Here is a 19,247-nt window from a genome sequence, read left to right on the forward strand (position 1 = left end):
AGTACCCACCAGGGAGTTGGGCAAATCAAAGGAAAACCATCAGGAGATTGGCCAATAACTTATTCTTGAACAAGGAAGTGCTATACAAAAGGACCCCTCATCTCGGGTTTCTCAGATGCGTGGATGCCATAAAACTGCTGAAAGAGGTGCACGCAGGGGCATGTGGACCCCACATGAACGGATTAGTCCTCACTAAGAAAATCCTGAGGACAGGATACTACTGGATGACCATGGAGCATGACTCCTATAAGTTCGTACAATAGTACCATCAATGTCAGATATACGGGGATCTGATTAAAGTTCCACCCATAAAATTACAAGCGATGAGTGCTCCTTGGCCTTTCGTGGCGTGGGGAATGGATGTCATAGGACCGATTGACCCTCCAGCCTCCAACGGACATTGCTTCATCTTAGTTTCCATAGACTATTTCACCAAATGGGTAGACGCAACTTCCCACAAATCAGTGACCAAGAAAGTGGTAGCTGACTTCATCAAGAACAATCTGATATGTCATTTCAGTGTATCGGAATCTATCATCACGGACAATGGCGCCAATCTGAACAGTCATTTGATGAAGGACATCAGTGAGCAATTCAAAATCACTCATAAGAACTCTACCACCTACCGGCCACAAATGAACGGAGCCATAGAAGCTGCCAATAAGAACATCAAAAGGATTTTGGGGAAGATGGTTGACAACTACAAGAATTGGCACGAACAGCTGCCTTATGCTCTGTTGGTATACAGAACGACAACCAAAACTTCCACCGGGGAAACTCCGTACCTCCTTGTTTATGATACAGAAGCGGTCATACCCGCAGAAGTAGAAATCCCTTCACTCAGGATTATCCAAGAAGCAAAACTGAAGGATACATAATGGGTCAAGAACCGTTATGAACAATTGTCCATGATAGAGAAAAAAGAAATGGTGGTAGTATGCCACGGACAGTTGTACAGACAAAGAATGTCTAAAGCCTTCAACAAGCGGGTCAGAACTCGACTATTTCAGATCGGACAACTCGTGCTTAAGCAAGTCTTCCCTCACCAAGAGGAATATAAAAGGAAATTCGCACCGAACTAGCAGGGACCATACATGGTCAGGAAAGTTCTCTTAGGAAGAGTTGTGGTCTTAGCCGAGATGGACGGACAAGAGTGGCCCAAGGCTATCAATGCAGATGCACTCAAGAGATACTACGTTTTGGATCCTATTTGCGTGTACTCACATTTCTGCTTTCGTTGTAATTGTACCTTTTTCTTGTAATCACACTAGAGTAGGAGCAAAACGAACCATCTATGAAATGAACTATGCAATGACCTGAATTCCCCACGACGGGATACATAAAACCAAAAATCAATTACTTTATTCCAAACTACGTTCAACCTGAATTGCTGCTGCGACAGGATACGTAGGCTCTCTCGAGCTCGGTCGTCATAAAAAAAAACCCTAGGAAACCTCAGAGGAAGTGAGACAAAAAGGCCAATGAAATCAGGCTTTCAAGGATTAGTACAAAACCAGACAACATCAACCCTGCACTGGGGCAGAACTTTTTAGGAAACCTCAAAAATTCCTATCAGGAATAATTAGCAGAAGAAGTGGCACAGTAGAACCATACACTGGGAGCAAAACAACACAAGGGACGCCCAAAGCGAGTCCTGAAATGGGGGCAGAATTTTTGAGAAAGGATTTAAAAAAATTCTAAGTGCTGAACCATGCTACCAAGTAGAATCGGCAGACCTCGTTCGAAGAAGACACACATCGTGACAAAAATGTAATAAAACATTTCTTAAAAGGAAAACAACACGTATTTTACATACTTTATGTTAAATTTTAAAAATTAGTATAAGTAGCTCCCAAAAATATCTCTCTAAATATCAAGCCAAAGAGGGTTCAGAGGAGCATCAAGAGGAGACACTGGACAGAAGGACAACCACGCTAACCGGCCACTTCGGAAACTCACAATTTTTCTATGGATGCATATTTTCCCTTTGCAGGACAGCGGATGCACCACCGATCAGCTTATCCACAGCAAAACAAAGGCAGGAGCCCAAACAGAGGAGAGAGATCAAAACGATCACAGCAGAAATGGATAATAGGGATGCATCGGACCAAAAGGGTCGCAAAAAAGCAAATGATAGATGCATATCAGGCCAAAAGGGCCACAATGAATGAGAGTAGAGACATATTTAACCGAAAGGGTTATGACAAAAACAAGAAGGGGCATATCCAACCACGGGGGTAACAACCCACACTACGGATGAAAGAAAGATCATCCAGCCATAAGGGCCATACCTGTCATCTTTCAATTCCTTTCAATTCTGTCATTTAAAGTTGCTGAGAGGGTCATTCGTACAAACAGCCAAGTGGGTCATTCATACAAAAAAGCCAAGAGGGACATTCATAAAAAAAGCCAAGAGGGCCAATCATACAAACAGCGTCTTGGCCATTCATACAAATGGTCAAGAGGGCCATTCATACAAACAAGCCAAGAGGACCATTCATACAAACAAGCCAAGAGGGCCATTCATACAAACAGCCTAGAGGGCCATTCATACATACAACCGAGAAGGCCATTCATCTAAATTTTACAAGAATATCTGCATATTGTCAAAATTTGGAAAAAAGGGAGCGCAAGCACACCAAAAGAGGTCGGTTGCTGAACCAAAAACAGACAAACTGTGGAGCAAAAGTGGAACTTTTCGTTACGCAGCCAGTAAAAATAGGGTGCCCATGAGAGTCAAGCTCTCCGGCCAGGATTTGGAAGCCATCCAGCCTCAGATTCAGCCACTCTTATCTTGTTTTGTCTTTTTTTTTTACTAAAAAAAAAAACGGAACCGGTTGAATACACACCGAGAAGTCTGAAGATGGTCCCACATAAGGGACACACTCTTCTCCAACAGGTCGAACTACATGTGACCTAATTCCCAGAAACCAGGAATATGTAGGCAGACTCAAGCCCCGAGAGTGTCACATCCTAACAAGTCTTCTAGGAAAACCTGATCACAACATTGGGATCCCTGGAAAATATTCCCCTCAAATCACTTGAAGGTCTTTTAATTGAGTCAAACTACAAGCGGCCTGAATTTTCATATAACATAAGATATATAGGAAACCCAGAAGCCAGGGTCCGGCCACATATATGAAAACTGCATGGAAACAAAGGGTTCAAAGAGTCGGGTCAGTCAAAAATTATGATAGTCAAATTTCATTGCTCAGTGATGGTCCCACCATCCCTGAGCACTGAAGGGGCAGCATTTGACACCTAATTTTTGACCTCCCTTAATATATTTTAACCACTCAGAGTCCCCGGGTAATAAATGAATGAGCTGAGCATTTCTAAGGATTAAATGTTTTTTTATAAATAGTCCAGATTAATATTTCTTCCCTTGAATTAATAAAAGAGATTTTCAAGCATCATAAGTTCATATAGAAATTAATGAATATTTTTATAACTATTCTTATGAGGTTTTATCAGAAAAGAAGGAAAAAAAAGGGTTAAGTTATTTTAAAGCTATTAAATATTTATTGCAAATGCTTCTTTTTAATATTTTTAAAAAGTCTGAGCAACTGGAATAATTTATATAATTAGATTGTTTCCACCTTTTGAATTTCTAATTTTTTTATATATAATCTACAGGATTTATAAAAATAGGCATAATTGCCCATAAATGTTTTAATTAAGTCTATTAATTAATTATGTAATAATTACTGCAAATTGACCTTTTATAAATATATTTTCTTACTAAATTACTCAAATCATGGTTATTTTACAAAACAAGTCTATTAATATTTTTTTTTATAAACTAGTTTAATTTATATATTTGTTACATAGTTTAATGTCTTAATTATACTAGTTAATTTAAAGGCCAATTTTGGCTCATAAATAATTTTGGTCGACTTTCTTTAACTATTTTAATAAAATAATTGCGGCTTAATTTTATATGATTAATACTTTCTCATTTTTATGTTTTTCTAAATTACTTGTTTTATATGTACACGAGTATACATCAAGTATACGTATACATATACACACGGTATATGCATATATACACTTGATGTATACAAGAGGCCCATTTTGTTAAGTCACAGATTTGGACCGAGTCTAGCCCAACCAGGCTGTGACCCGGCCCAAACGTTTTAATTTCAAAATATCATAACCCCCGCCCCACTTTTTCTTTTCATTTCCTTAGCCTACCCTGCCTCCTCCTCCTCCCCTCTCTCTCTTACCATTCTTAGCAAACCCTAGCCGTCGCCCTTCAATCCTTACCTCCCTTATGCCAAAAATGGCGCGTGTACGAGTCTGGGCTGACATGCGCAGTGTGTCTACGCCTATAATGGTGAAAGTTCAACATTTATGCGGTTTTTTATGCTTTGCTTTACCTGAAAATGGTAAAATATTCCCTTTATCTTTATTTTTCAATTTTTCGTCGAAATCATTTTTGGTTTGCTGCTTTTATAATTTGTTTTCATGGCATTTTGTGATTGGTCCATTTTCATTTGGCCAGATCGACCCAAGAGGACCAGATCTGGCCGTATATTCACTTGTGTCGATCTAAACCGTTGGTCTGATATTTAATCTTTGTCCCACATTGGTGTTTGATGGTCTTGTTCTAAATTTCCCCATGCTTTGCACAAAAGGAGATCTGGTTTTTGGAGGAAACAATGAAAAACTGAAAAATAGTAAGGAAAATAGTTAAAAAGGAGAGTTTTAGAAAAGGAAAGTGAAAAAACTTGGATTTTTTTTCAAGAGACTTTCCAGTAAAAATAATTTTAGAAGCCTAAACGAAAGGGATTAGGTTCTAGTTGAAATATTTGGTTCTCATTTGCTTTATTTTTCTTTGTGTGTTGCTGGGTCTATTGGTTTGAAAGCACAGAGTCTCTCAAATCCATTCTTCCCTTGGCTGCGCGTGTAAAAGGTAAACCTTAATTTAGTTTGTTTCATTTTTAGTTTGGCATTTAGTATTCTTCTTATGTTGCTTGGTTTTGAATGTGTTTTGTAGATTAGATATGTTTAATTGTCTCTGTCTTGCTGGGAATGTGCTTAAAGTATGAGTTTCTAGATTAACAATAGAAAACTGAGAAAAGATAAATAGAAATGCCATGATTAGAGTCCTATGAAAAGTGAAGGATGGCCATGAACTTTCTTGACCTTGTCTTTATTTATAAAACCTTGAGACTTGGTGAAGTTGTAAGTGAGGTGTTAGGCAGGTCCCTTTCAATTTTCCTTTGCCTTTCTTTTGAATTATTATTGGTTTACTGAGCATGATCTTGAATAGAACAAAGGTGACTAATCCCAGTTTAATTCTAAAAAGGAGATAGAGGAGATGACACAGCTTATTTGTGGCGCAGTATGATATGATTAAATTAACCTTCCATCTAGCACAACCATTTTATAGTCCATCATGAAGCACTCTAATTGTGAAGTAAAGTTTATTGGCAAAAAAAAAGGCTTAGTTAGATTATTGGAATTTGACCAATGCTTTCTAGATATGATCTGTGGTGTTTCCTTTCTTTTTTCTGAGATTTAATGAATGAAGGAAGTTTCAGCTAGGAACATGCACCTGTGGTATTAAATCTTTAAATATGATGGTGAGGTGACTCATTGCTCCTTTACTTTAAAATAGTCCTACACTTAAAATAAAGTAGAACAAGACCAGTCTATTTTTTTTTTTTGCTGCCTGATAATGGAAATAAGGGTGAATGAGGATCATGCCGCCCTTTAGGTTTGTGGTTTGCTTGTTTTGTCCATGACTATGACTATGTTGGTGTTATCACCTGGGGTAGGTTGTGTGTGATCCATTATGATTTGTGATTTTTGAATGCTGAGTGTCCATGATCCATAGCAGAAGTCCTAGAAGTTAGTGAGAACATGATACTAAATGTCAATCCTGCTTTCCTTAGTCTGCTCAAAGTTGTTTTACCTTGTGTGAACTTGTCTGCTTGTGCTAATGGCATGTGATGCTGAAAATGCTAATCCTATTTTCCTTGGTCTGCTCAAAATTGTTTTACCTTGTGTGAACTTATCTGCTTGTGCACCTGGTATTCATAACTTGACACAATAGTCTATCTCATAGGCTCATATCTACTAGTAATTTATCTTCCTAAATATGTGGAACTTGATAAGAAAGTAAGAGCAACAGGAGAATAATGGAATCACAAGGCCATGTCCTCTTCTAAAATTGACTAAGATTGCTTAAATTGCTAAATGGCTAATGAATTAACTGCCAACTTCACCATCTAGTCGTGATAAAGATAAGAAGAGTATAGAACAAAGAATGGAATGAGGATAATGTTAAAAGAAGGTCTGCATCTCTTGTTTGTGACTCTGACACTGCTTTATTAATTGGTTTTACTTGAAGAATGAAGTAATAGGGCATGGAAAGTAGAGGTGATATCTTGCTTTTGAATCTGTGATTATTTTCATCCATATGTGAGTCTAAATTTGGTAAAAGGTCATGAATGCTAGACTTGTGAGGCTGAGATAATGAAAAAAAAAAGGAAAAGAGGCAATCCCTTTTTTTGATTTGCTCAAGTCCTGAACAACCTAGACTAAAACTTTACTCTGTAACATGATTGTCCCTTTCTGATCTTCTATGAGTGTAAGGCAATTGGTATAGTAGTGATGATCATTTGTTTGTAACTGTCTAGACTCAAAAGGTAGATACAGATGGAAAGGAGGTTCCATGATAATAATCTACGTAAGAGGAATGTGAGGGAATGAAACAGGGGTAAATAGTCTTTAAGAATGAGAAAAGGGGAAACAATTTGACTATTTGACTTGTGAACTGCCTAATGTTATTTAATCTGTGATTGAAAAAGAAGTATTAAAAGGACACGACTGCATTAAGGCTGGAAGCCACTTAACTAGACAGGGAAGGGCTTTTAAAGACACCTTTGGAGAGACTTGGGAAAGGGTCAATCATTTGCTTGACCCATAATACCTTTTCTCCCAAATAAGAGGTTTTCATGACCTCCCTATCAATTTATGGGGTGTAGCCTCTTACCCCTTCCACTTAGAGATCATCTTGTCACATTGTTGAAGTTGTTGAATCTAAAACTGGACTGCTTTATCTGTTGTGTTTGCCTCATCATGCCTTAAGAGGGATATTTACACTAGTTGGGATTTGAAAGTAAAATTGAAAAGAAGTTTATTTTGTTTTTAATATTGCCTGTTTTGACAAATAAAAAGTGGAGGAATCCTTCCCCTCTGTGAATAGAATCTAGTGGCATATAACAACTTTAGCAAACCAGGCTTGTAATTTGGATGTTATGTGTATCTTGTGTGAATTTGTAATCATAACTTGTTGTTCTGAAAGTAATTTGTTCCTTCCCCTTTTACCTTAAGCTTCAGTAAATGATTCTTGAAGGGCAAGAAGGCCCACAGTGCCATTGTAATCATGGCAATAGGTAGGTTAAATGAGAGGGGTATATTTGGCCTTCTTCTTACATATATGATTTCTATGAATTCCAGACCATGCTTTATTGCTATCTTGTGTCTTTTTTCTAAATTAAGTTATTTGAAACTTGTCCCAAAGAATCATGTAATAGATGAAGTTAGGCTCATTCTAGATATGTTAAAAGGAAATTGTTTTCCTCCTGTGAATGTGAGGTTGGGAATCAGGGAAACTTAATCAATTTTTTAAGGAAGGGAAAGGTTAAGATTCCTGTCATAGCTAAGTGCATCTCTTAAGTCGACCGAAATTTCCCTGCCTATAAGGTAATGTTATGAGAAGTGCCAGAACAGTTTAAAGAATGAAGAACATAGACATTTTGAGTCTGTCCTCTACCTACTTGTTTATGCCATTTAAAATAAGGATGACTGATTAGACTTAGGATTCACATAACCTATATAAAAACTCAGTGGTTTCAAAGGGGCCTGGACAGTTGGTTCTATAGATGTTTCCAGTTTGGTCTTCAATGCTGTATGTGACTTGCATTATGTTCTGTGAAAATGTGTACTGTCGAAAGATTCTAGGTTGTTCTTTCTTTGTTTTGATTAAGCTATAATTATTTAGGATGTGATATGCACCTATCTTCTTATCTTGTTTTCCATAGGAGTGAGCACTCAGAGTTTGGAATATGTAATCTTGAGGATAATCAAATATTCATTTGAAGTGTCTATGAATCATTAGGAGTTATTCAGGAGTTAGGTTTATACAGTTGTAGTCACACCTTATGTATGTTGAATTTATTAGGATAACACTATGCTTAGAGGAGAATTCCCTTTTGAGTTCTTACATGCTTTACCACATCTACCTAATCCCATGTTGCTGGGAACTATATGTGATTAATTTGTTGATATTTGTTTGGATAAGTTGAGTTTGGACTGTGCTATAATCATAGAAATTGCTTATGTCTCATGTCTCAGTTATGTTTTCTCCTCACTGGTCACAGTTATGCTCTTAAGATAATAGTGATTCAATACATATGTATATTGGGTATATTTCCTTTTGCCCTAAGGCCATATGGTGATGCATGTGAAGCTGTTTCTCTTGGGTTATGGTTTGAGATGCATGTTAGGTAAAGGGGGTGGGGGGTTTTAATTTGAACCCTTCCCGGATGACCAGCCATGCCGGAGGTTCATGAAACCTCTTGGAACTTGTGCGACATTCGGATAAAAGGGGGGTGATGACTTGACTTTCCACCACCTAATTTGAGAGGTTTTGAGTTTGAACGCATAGAACACATGTGCTTCACATGGTCCTTTGGGTAAGAGTGATATACATGTGTATACATATGTTGTACGTTCACAAATAGAATAGGACTAGTAGAACAATAGCATACTTTGCATATATGTGTATATATTATACGTGTAATAACGACAGAAAAATATAAACAAACCGGGGTCCTTTGTTTTTTTCCCTCCTCCTCCGCATGGCCACTCGGGCCGAGGTCCAGCCTCCTTGTTGGGTTATAGGCCACAATAAGGAATACGTCTTTCAAAACATTCTTTGAGTCCAAAAGATGAAGGGAAGCTAACATATTAAAGGCCCAATCATGGGTAAAAATTATACGAAGGCCCAGCCATGGGTAAAAATGGTTGGGGTTTGGTACACCCTTTTTTTTTTATTTCCATTATATTGATGCATATTAATTTCTTCGTGTATTATTGATTGCTTGTAAACCCACATAATTATTGGAACCCTTTTATTACGAATTAGGCATCTTAGGAAAACGGTACATATGCCGTTTAGTTTTGACTCTAGACCTGATTTTAAAAAAAAAATTGGGAACGCGTACTGATTTTAAAATATTTCAAAAAAATAGGAGATGGTTGCTACAGTTTGAACAAGTAATAAACTAAAGGGTTTTCTCAAACATGCGAAAAATGGAGAATAAATCTGTGACAAATTTGGAGAAAGAATAGATTAGGAAAAGAAAGAGGGATTTACTTCTCAAGGTATTTTTGATGGCAATTTTTTCTGGGTTTTGGTAAAACAACTTTGATATTTTAGGTTGCGGCCCACTAAATTTTTCTCAAGAAAAAATGCACATTTGTTGAATTGTTTTTGAAATACACTCTGCTTGGCTTTTTAAAAAAACGGATATCTTTTAAACCAAAGAATGCTCACTTGATTTTTACGTATAAATTTGTGGTTAAATAGACTCGACCAAAGGCCTACATTTCAAGATAGTTAGGAATAGGAATTGACTTGGCTAAATCAATCCAAGTGTTCTATATTTTTCAAAAAAAAAAAAAAAAACCAGGTCATTTTTTTTAAAAGCCCATTGTGCCCTTTTATCAAACCAGTCGATATCTTGGGGCGACGACCCACAATTTTATATAGACCAGTCATTTTATTGTAAAAAGAAATGATTTTTACTTGAAAGGAAGTTCCTGTCCCTTAATTAAAAGTTAGGATATAGTATAAAATAGATATAAAAAATTCAAGTATTTTAAAAGGAGGATATATAAATGGGATGCTTTGATCGCGGGTATGATCCACTTTCTCTTTTCCTAAAAAACCAATCACGTTAAATATGCAAAGGGTTCCTAAAGGTCCAAACAATTAAGGTCACTCTTAATCTATACAAATTTTAGATAAGGATATTTTGAAAGCATACTAGACGGATTAAACCTGGTTCATGTGTGAGTAATGCATGGATAAAATTTGGTTAATCAAAATTTAATAAATGAATCTTCTATCTTTCTTTGCTATAAGCAAAACTATTATCCTTATATATGAAAGGAATTATTTATACGTGGATATCGTAAATCAAAACCTAAATACCCTGTATATAAAGGGGATCTATTCAACTCTTTTTTCAAAATGATATGCTATATGACAATTCTTTTGCGGGAAATAAACACTAAATAAACAGTTCATGCAAGTACTCACACATTGGAACTCGAAGGTCAACCGTATAGTATGAATCCTTAATACTAGGGTGCCTAACACCTTCCCTAGGGGATCACCAAAACCCTTACCTAGAACATTGGATTAAGAAGGATTTTTTCACGGTGTATGAATAAATCCTTCAAAACCGATTTTCCTAATTTCTTAAAAATTAGGTGGCGACTCTTTTAAAATAAAGTTCGAAAGATCACCAACAATTTCGAAGTAGCTTTTGTCGAGCGCTAACCCCGCCTACAAAAAATGTGAACCGTTACAATAGCTACAGGATCTGTTGAGTAAGGGGTCTATTGGACCGAGTGTCTCCTTTTGGGGTGCTCCTGTTTTGTTTGTGAAGAAGAAGGACAGTATGATGAGGATGTGCCTAGATTACCGTCAGTTGAACAAGGTCACTATTCATAATAAGTATCCTATTCCTCGCATTGATGACTTGTCGACCAGCTTCAGGGTGCTTCGGTATCTTTAAAAATTAATTTCTGGTCAGGCTACCATCAGCTGAAGATTCGGGCCGAGGATGTTCCGAAGACGGCTTTTAGGACTTGTTATGATCATTACGAGTTCCTTGTGATGTCATTTGGGCGTACGAATTCCCTAGCTGCGTTTATGACTTTGATAAATGACATTTTCAAGCCATATCTTAATTCCTTTGTCATTGCATTCAACGATGATATCTTGGTGTATTCAAAGAGTAGGGAGGAGCATGAGCGTCATTTGAGGATTATCCCTGGGTTATCGAAGGAGAAGGAGCTTTATACCAAGTTTTCAAACTGTGAGTTCTGGCTTGAGTCTGTGGCATTCCTGGGCCACGTTGTGTCTAAGGACAGGATCATGGTTGATCCAAATAAAATTGAGGTTGTTAGAGATTGGGCGAGGCCCACTACTGTGACTGAGATTGGGCGAGCAAATTAAGGCCTAGCAGTTTTAGGATGCCCAGCTGTGTAAGAGATGAGGCCAAGGAGGCCATGCTTGATAGTGAGGATATTCTGAGGATCAAAGGACGCGTGTGCATTCCTCGTGTTGGTGATTTGATTCGTTTAATTTTGGAGGAGGCCCATAGTTCTAGATATTCCATTCATCCGGGTGCTATGAAGAAGTATCGAGATCTGAGGCAGCACTACCGGTGGGGTAGGATGAAGAGAGATATTACAGATTTTGTGGCTAAGTCAGGAATTTTCAGCATGTCAAGTATGAGCACCAGAGACCTGGTGGTGTGCGTCAGAGGATGCCCATTCCTGAGTAGAAATGGGAGAGAATTGCCATGGATTTTGTTATGGGTCTTCCGAAGACCCTGGGCAAGTTTGATTCAGTTTGGGTTATTATTGATCGATTGACTAAGTCCAATCATTTCATTCCAGTTCAGGTCACTTACACTGCTGAGAAGTTAGCCAGGATTTACATTCGTGAGATTGCATAAGGCTAGGGCACTATTCTGCATCATAGGTAAGCCTTAATCACTAGCTTTCTTCGCTTAATGTTCATATTAGATTCTTGTTTTAATCAAAAGACCCTTAATGTGGCGTGATTTTACGCCACAATCGATGCTTTTCGGCTATAATTTTTACTTGTTTTTAAGCAAGTCTATGTGATATTACGTGGTTTTTATTATGTTTCAGGTAATACGAGGTCCCTAGAGCTTAAGTGTGGAAAAAAAGAGAAAAAGAGGAAAAAAGTTGATCACTGGAAACAACTGGAGATTCTGGAAATTTTGGTGGAAAATTACCCTGCGCATTCGCGCAGGGAAGTCATGCGTTCGCGCCCACGCGCGTAATTGACTCTATGCGTTCGCGCCATTGTAACACGCGTTCGCGCTGAAGAAGAGAATTGCTGACGTCATCCACGCGTTCGCGCTGAAGGTTTTCTGGCCCAGTCCGAGCAGAACTTGGATTTTGACGATTTCTTCTATCACAGTTCATTTAAAAAGCCAACTGGGAGCATTGTAAAATTATCTTTGGTATAAAACTCGATTGTGGAGGCTAGGGTTCCTACGTAAATATTCTTTCTTTTATTTGAACATTGTTTATGGAAATTTCTTTGTGACAATTGAGATTGATACTCTTGTTTTGATTATTTATTCATCGACTTTTTTTTTAATCAAGTAAGTTCTTGTTATTTTAATTATTCTTATTCTTCGACGTTCCTCAAGGGAGTAGCTAACCCTAGGACTTGCCCATTTACTTTGTTTGAAACTTGGAAGAGGAAAAACGGGGTTGGGATAGAATAATTAACATGAATTTGGGGCGTTAACCGTCATCTAATGGAAATTGACCTAGGAATAGGCGATACCACTTGTAGCCATATTCGGGTGTTCTTAATGCTCCTAATTGCTTGAGGGATCTTCAATTGGGTTGTCTAGTTAATCTTCGGGAGAAGTTAATTTAGAGTCATTATCCGAGGCTAAATAACATAAACTTGCTATTATTTATAATTCGTGAAATATATTGGATCATTACTTGAGAAGTAGTTTCCTTTATTCCATTCTTGTTGCCATTGATCAATTTACTTTTTTCTAGATTATAATTTATATTTCCGTATTTTATCAAAAACCACCATTGATGCGTTCGGTCTAGCTATTGTTAGTGATAATTCCTAATCTGCTTAAATTGCCTACATATTGTTCTCTGTGGGATTCGACCCCAACCTTGTTGGGTTACTATATTTGACAACGTCCGTGTTATGCCATTAAAAGGTGTAATTTGAGCGTATTAAATTTTGGCGCCGTTGCCGGGGAACAATTGGCGTATTTTGGCTAATTTAGGAAATAAGCTAACTTTCTTTGAACCGAACCTGTGAATATTTGTATAGTTGTTTTCTGTGTGTTATTTTATTTTAAAAAAAATGGCATCTTTCCATCAAAACTTGTTTAGTAGTGATTTTTATTGTGAGCATGGCCAAATTGGTGAGTTCAAACTCATGATGGAGTACCTGCTAGGTGAGGGTAACGAAAATCAAAAAGCCTTAGAAGAATACCTGGAAACTAGTCTCCAACTTGGTTTGATGACAGACGAAGAAAATCCTCCATGGGCAAATAATTATGAACTTCCCAATGCTCAAGATGAAAGGATAAATCATGAAGATAAGCTTATTGGGAATGCCAAATAAAAAAAAATTTGGAGTCAACCATTGTTCTGAAAAATCTGGTTGGTGTTGACTCCAATCCGGGGGAAAAAGAGGATGTCGTAATTCAGGAAGTTGAAAAGCCTTATATTTTGCAATTCAAAAATTCAAGAAGGCAGAACGACATTCCTCACTTGGAAGCCAAGAAGCGTAAGACGAAAAATGTTTTACTTGGCGTGGTCATCTATTTACCACCCCCCGCTGCTCGTGGTCACAAACTTGAATCCAAGTTGGGTGCTTAATTCATAATTCATAATTCATAAGTTGTTCCCATTGATCAATTTACTTTCTTTCTAGATTAGAATTTATATTTTCGTATTTTATCAAAACCTTATCAAAAACCACCATTGATGCGTTCGGTCTATCTATTGTTAGTGATAATTCCTAATCTACTTGAATTGCCTACATATTGTTCTCTGTGGGATTCTACCCTAACCTTTTTGGGTTACTATATTTGACAACGTCCGCGTTATGTCATTAAAAGGTGTAATTTGAGCGTATCAACCCTTAACTAGAATTGACGAGTAGGACACAAACACCAAGAAAACCCTAGAATACTAATGGGTTATTGTTTATTGTTGTGTAATGTTGTTTAATCATCTAAGAGTAGAGATTATCATTTCCTAGAATGAGAACTGGTTATTCAATGATAGAAATTTCTTGTTGCGAGCTAGGGTTCCAACAAAAATGAGAACTTTGGCTAAAATTAGATTTGTAGGGTTTAATTGATTATCGAACCCATGAATGGAGTTAATATTGTTGCTGAGACTAGAATTAGGATGAATATGTTCCTAAGTAAAGTGAACCACTGATTAAGGGTAAAAGTGGAGGGGTTGTCTTCCCCAAATTGCTATTATTGAGGTAATAGTCCATTACTTACTTAGCATTATGATTTCTAGACATTGAACGTTCTGAGGCATTGAAAAAGGGAAAGGTTGTTGCGAAGTGATTCCATTGCTCAAATTTTCTTTGAGGTAGGTTATGGTTTACTTGAGTTAAACTTTGATTAGTTGATTGTATATATCGTAGAATTCTTGGGAGAAAGCATGTCTAGGTCTTCGGACATGGAGTTTGGGTGATTGTTGTTAGTTGTATGATTAAATTGTGTGAAGTGATTCTCCATTGTTGAGGTTGATAAACATGAATTGTATACTTGAGACCGTTGAAAGGGAGGTGTTCATATATATATATATATATATATATATATATATATATACCCTTCAGAGACGAATTCCGATAGCTACATAATATATTATCATTGAGCATATTATTTGTGAGTCTAATTGTGACTTGTGTATTTGATTATACTTCATTGGTGTTGACTTGATACGTATTCTTAAGCTATTCTTGTGATGTGATTATGAGGCATTTATTGATGATGATTGGGATGGGACATATACATCTCTTAAGGCACATTTGACAGGGGGTGATGATGTAGCCTACTTAGTATGAGGTCCGTTCCAGAACGAGTGGTACATCGACACCATGGGTTCCCTGCCGGTCATGGCTATTTAGGGAAAACAATACCATTTATCATGTGTGTACAGACATGGGAGATGTTTATCATTTATTGCATTACATTTGGCCTGTCTAATGGTGTTCTTTGTTGATAATTGGTGACTGGTTTTCTGAGTGAGGACTGTTCGAGGATACTTGTTGTGGTTTCATGTTTATTGTGTCTGTTTACCTATTCCATTTATTTTATGTATGTATGCATAATACTAATCTTAGTCGGCCTATGATACCTACCAGTACGTGTTGTTTGTACTGACCTACACTTGCTGCACTTTTTTTTAGTGCAGATTTTGAGCCAGAGACGTCTTCAAGACCTCTCATCTAGTTAAGGTTATTCGTTACCAAGATCAGAGGGTGAGATCCTTGTTATACCTTGTGGTTTTATACATTTAGAATTATCGTACGTAAGTTATTTTAGTTTGGACGTCGGAATTTGTCTTCGGAGGTTATATGAGATTGGACATGCCTAACTTATGCTTGAAAGTGTTTAAGCTCATGTTTGGTAAGTTACGGATGGATTAGAGAATAAGTGAATCGAAGCAGAAAGGTTCGTCAAAAGTTGTTTCTGGAAAATATAGAATATGGACCGTATAATTGAGAGATGCTCCGTATTTTGAGATATGGACCGTATTTAAGGATTTTAAAAATTTACAGAGAAGGAAGTTTTGGAGGTGGTATTATACGACCAACTATACGGATAGTATAATTTTATACAGCCAAGATGTTGGCCGTATAATGTTATACGGCCAAGGATATGGACCGTATATATATATATATATATATATATATATATATATATATATATATATATATATACGATATTACACCTCGCAAATTTTCGCTTTGATTGTGTCAGAGGTAAACTAGCATAAGCCGGAGAGGCCATGGAATCCTTATAAGACTAAGGAAGAATTTTAAAAAGCTGTTAAGCAAGTATCTAAAGGTTCCGGGATCAAGAGAATCGAAGAAATTAAGTTTGTCGAAACTTTGGAAAAACTTGGCAGAATTTTGGATAGGATTTTTGGTCAAACTTAAGGGAGGCATATCACTTAGTATATGAGGAGTTACGGAATGCATAACCTATGTAAATTCAAGTTCAGAGAGTCTTCTTTCTAATGCAACTGGCAGATTGCAAATGTGAGAAATGAGGCAAAGGTTACGGCCCGTATAAAATTATACGATTGGAGATACAGAGAAATACGGCAAGTATAATACATGGTCAATGGAAATTTCAAGAATTTAAGTATGATGACCCCTCTTCATTTTAATTATTATAGACATAACCCTAAGTCCTAGGAAGCTCTAGAGACCTCGCAAAACACATTTAAACACATTTTCAAGCCTAAATCAACGATCAAGGTGAAGATTAAAGTGTTTAGGGTTTTCAAATGTGGTTTATACTTGTCTCCTCTTCTTGAAGATGCTTGGGTGAGTATTTTTAAGGTGGAGTGTTACACCTCAAAAAATTTCGCATCGTTTGCGTTGTGAGTAAACTAAGGTAAGCTTGGAGAGGTCATGGAACCCTTATAAGGTTAAAGAATACTCTTAACAAGTGTTAAGTAGGTGTCTAAAGGTTTTGGGATCAAGCAAATCAAAGAAAATAAGTTTGTCGAAAATTTAAGAAAATTTGGCAGAATTTTGGATCAACTTTAGAGAAGAAGTATATCTCCTAGTATATCAGGAGTTTTGAGGTGGAACAAAAGCCTAAATTGAATTTCATTTAGTCTAGTTTCCAACGCAACAAGCCGCTCGTTGATATGACATCAGAGTAGAGAGTTATGGACGTTACAAGTTAGGTCGGCGGAGCAGAGGTGCGCCCAACTACAGTGCATGAAATTTTAGGTCGGTAGAACCGACCTTGGCAAGTATAAAAGGACCCTTTTTGGTCATTTTTCCACCCCTGGACCATTCCACAATATACATACATGTTCCTACAACTCCATATGCAAATGTTGGTCATAAAGTGTTAAATTTAGCCATCACGACGCTCGGGAAGTGTATAGGATTTTGTAGCTCTTGTTCTAAACATCAAATCTTGACGGGACGAAGGAATCTATTGAAGATAAATAAGATTTCAAGCTCTTCCAACTTTGATTGAGTTAAGGATACTCTTTATTTTTAATATTATGAATGGTATTATGGAGATTTAGTTATTAAGGCTTCGTAAAGGCTAGTGATTGGTTGAGACATTGGGAAAACATCATGTGGGATGCTTTGTTGAGTATATTGGTGTTGATGATGATGTTATTGATATTAGTGTTGCTATTGTTGTTGTTTTGTTGGTAGTGTGATTCCGGGCTAGGGATATAAACAGGGGAGATGCTGCCCGAATTTCGACAGATTCTAAAAGGGGTTAATTTGAAGGCTTAAGATAAGCATGTGACGATAAGCCTAACAATAGTATGAATTCTCTTGAATGTACGTCTACGAGCTTGGGAGGATAAGCGTTAAGTAGTTAAGGAGACCCAAAAAGGTATGTTAAGACTAGTCCCTTTCTTTCTAAAGACATGATTTCCTTCTTACGCACCCATACATGTTTTCCATAACATTCTTATTCCCAAAAGCTAAAAGTGAATGATTCTTAGAGTTTCTTATGATGCTAAAGGTAGATGCTTTCTATGATAAAAACGATGATGATGATGATGATGATGATGATTCCATTTCTAGAGATTTCAAAGCTTATGGTTTTGATGCAATTATGAGATTATTGAGTTTATTTCATGATTTTCTTGATTTCAGTCATTATTGTTGATCTCACCTTATGATAACTTTTCCTTCAAAGTGAGATATAGCGATAATGATTGTTTCATAATATAAACCAGAGGTTACCAACCTTACATCACTCCAATAGAGTTGCAACTTTTAATTAGGCTCTCATGCATGCTATATATATATATATATATATGATATGAGAAAAGATGACGGCGTTATATATGCGTATATTATATGTATATGGGGTATGGGAAAGGGTGACGGCGTTATATACGCATAACCACCTGATCAATTTGTATACTATGATATCGTCCCGGATGCGGGATGCCCGGACGCGGGATATATGGGTATATAATGATGATATAATATATTTATGGATCGGGCTGCACGTTCCGCAACACTATTATGTTATATATATGTATGAGAAATGTTTTGTGAAAAGGTTAAGCGTGCATGGTATCTGCCTAAGAGGCATTCAGATGTACAGGTTATCTCTTTACTTTATGTTATGTTCCCTATCTCTTGTTATGTTGCTATTCGTGTCTTACATACTCAGTACGTCGCTCGCACTAACGTCCTTTCTTGTGGACGCTGCATTCATGCCCGCAGGGAAGCAGGGAGATGGATCGGATCCTTAGGAGCTTCATCAGCGGAGTCTCAGAAGCACTCCATTTGCTTTGGAACCGCAGTCTATTGGTATTACTCTTTATGGATTCCTGTATTCCATATAGAGGCTCGTAGACAGATGTATGTAGCTAGATTTACCCTAACCTCATCAGTTCATATTGCTGTATAATAGTTTGGTTGCCTTGTCGGGTTGTGATGATGGCCATATTGTTGATAATTATATAGAAATGTGTCCTTATCTTGTGACATATGCCCTTATAGATCATGATACCCATGAGTTATCTTTGTGGTCCACCTAGAGATGATTATGAGATGTATGTTCAGAGGTGCTCGTTAGGTTAGTTCCGGGTGCCCGTTATGGCCCTCTTGTTGGGTCGTGAAAAATGTGGTATCAGAGCAGTTTGTCCTAGGGTGTGTCTACGAGCCATGTTCGGTAGAGTCTTGTTTATGGGTGTGAAGCGCGCCATACTTATAAACAGGAGGTTGTAGGACATTTAGGAATAATTGACCTTCTTTCTTATCTTAGATCGTGCGATAGAGCTATGTTATCAGGATTCCCTTTTTTCTAATTGTGTGCTATGATTTCAGCGATGCCTATGAAGAGAAAAGCAACAGCGGCCCAAAAGGGAAAGACAGTGGCCAGAAGAAGGACTGAGTTGGAGCCGCCGGTAGATATAGAGGAGGGTGAGTTTCAGAATGAGGTTCCATCTCAGACCTCTCATACTCCACCCATTTCAGAGGAGCATGAAGGGGTTTCAGCTTCAGCTCCGATACCCCCAGTTCCTCCACCAGATGCCTCAGGTCTGGAGATAAGAGAGGTTATCCAATTGCTAACTCAGTTAGTTACCGTTCAGGCCCAGCAGTAGGGCGCGGGCCAGGGTTATAGAGCGGTCAGCGCAAGAGCCAGTGATTTTATTAGTCTGAA

The 19,247-nt window shown here is 37.4% G+C and overlaps 1 protein-coding gene across 1 annotated transcript; it reads left to right on the forward strand.

The window, feature by feature from the left end:
- Positions 1-323: 323 nt before the first annotated feature.
- On the forward strand, positions 324-2,171 carry LOC132628674 (uncharacterized). The gene is made up of 2 exons (XM_060344437.1): positions 324-736; positions 1,994-2,171. The coding sequence occupies exons 1-2, from the start codon at positions 324-326 to the stop codon at positions 2,169-2,171; spliced, it is 591 nt and encodes a 196-aa protein (XP_060200420.1).
- Positions 2,172-19,247: the final 17,076 nt, after the last annotated feature.

This window comes from Lycium barbarum, chromosome 2 (genome assembly GCF_019175385.1).
Source record: "Lycium barbarum isolate Lr01 chromosome 2, ASM1917538v2, whole genome shotgun sequence".
Classification (NCBI taxonomy): domain Eukaryota; kingdom Viridiplantae; phylum Streptophyta; class Magnoliopsida; order Solanales; family Solanaceae; genus Lycium; species Lycium barbarum.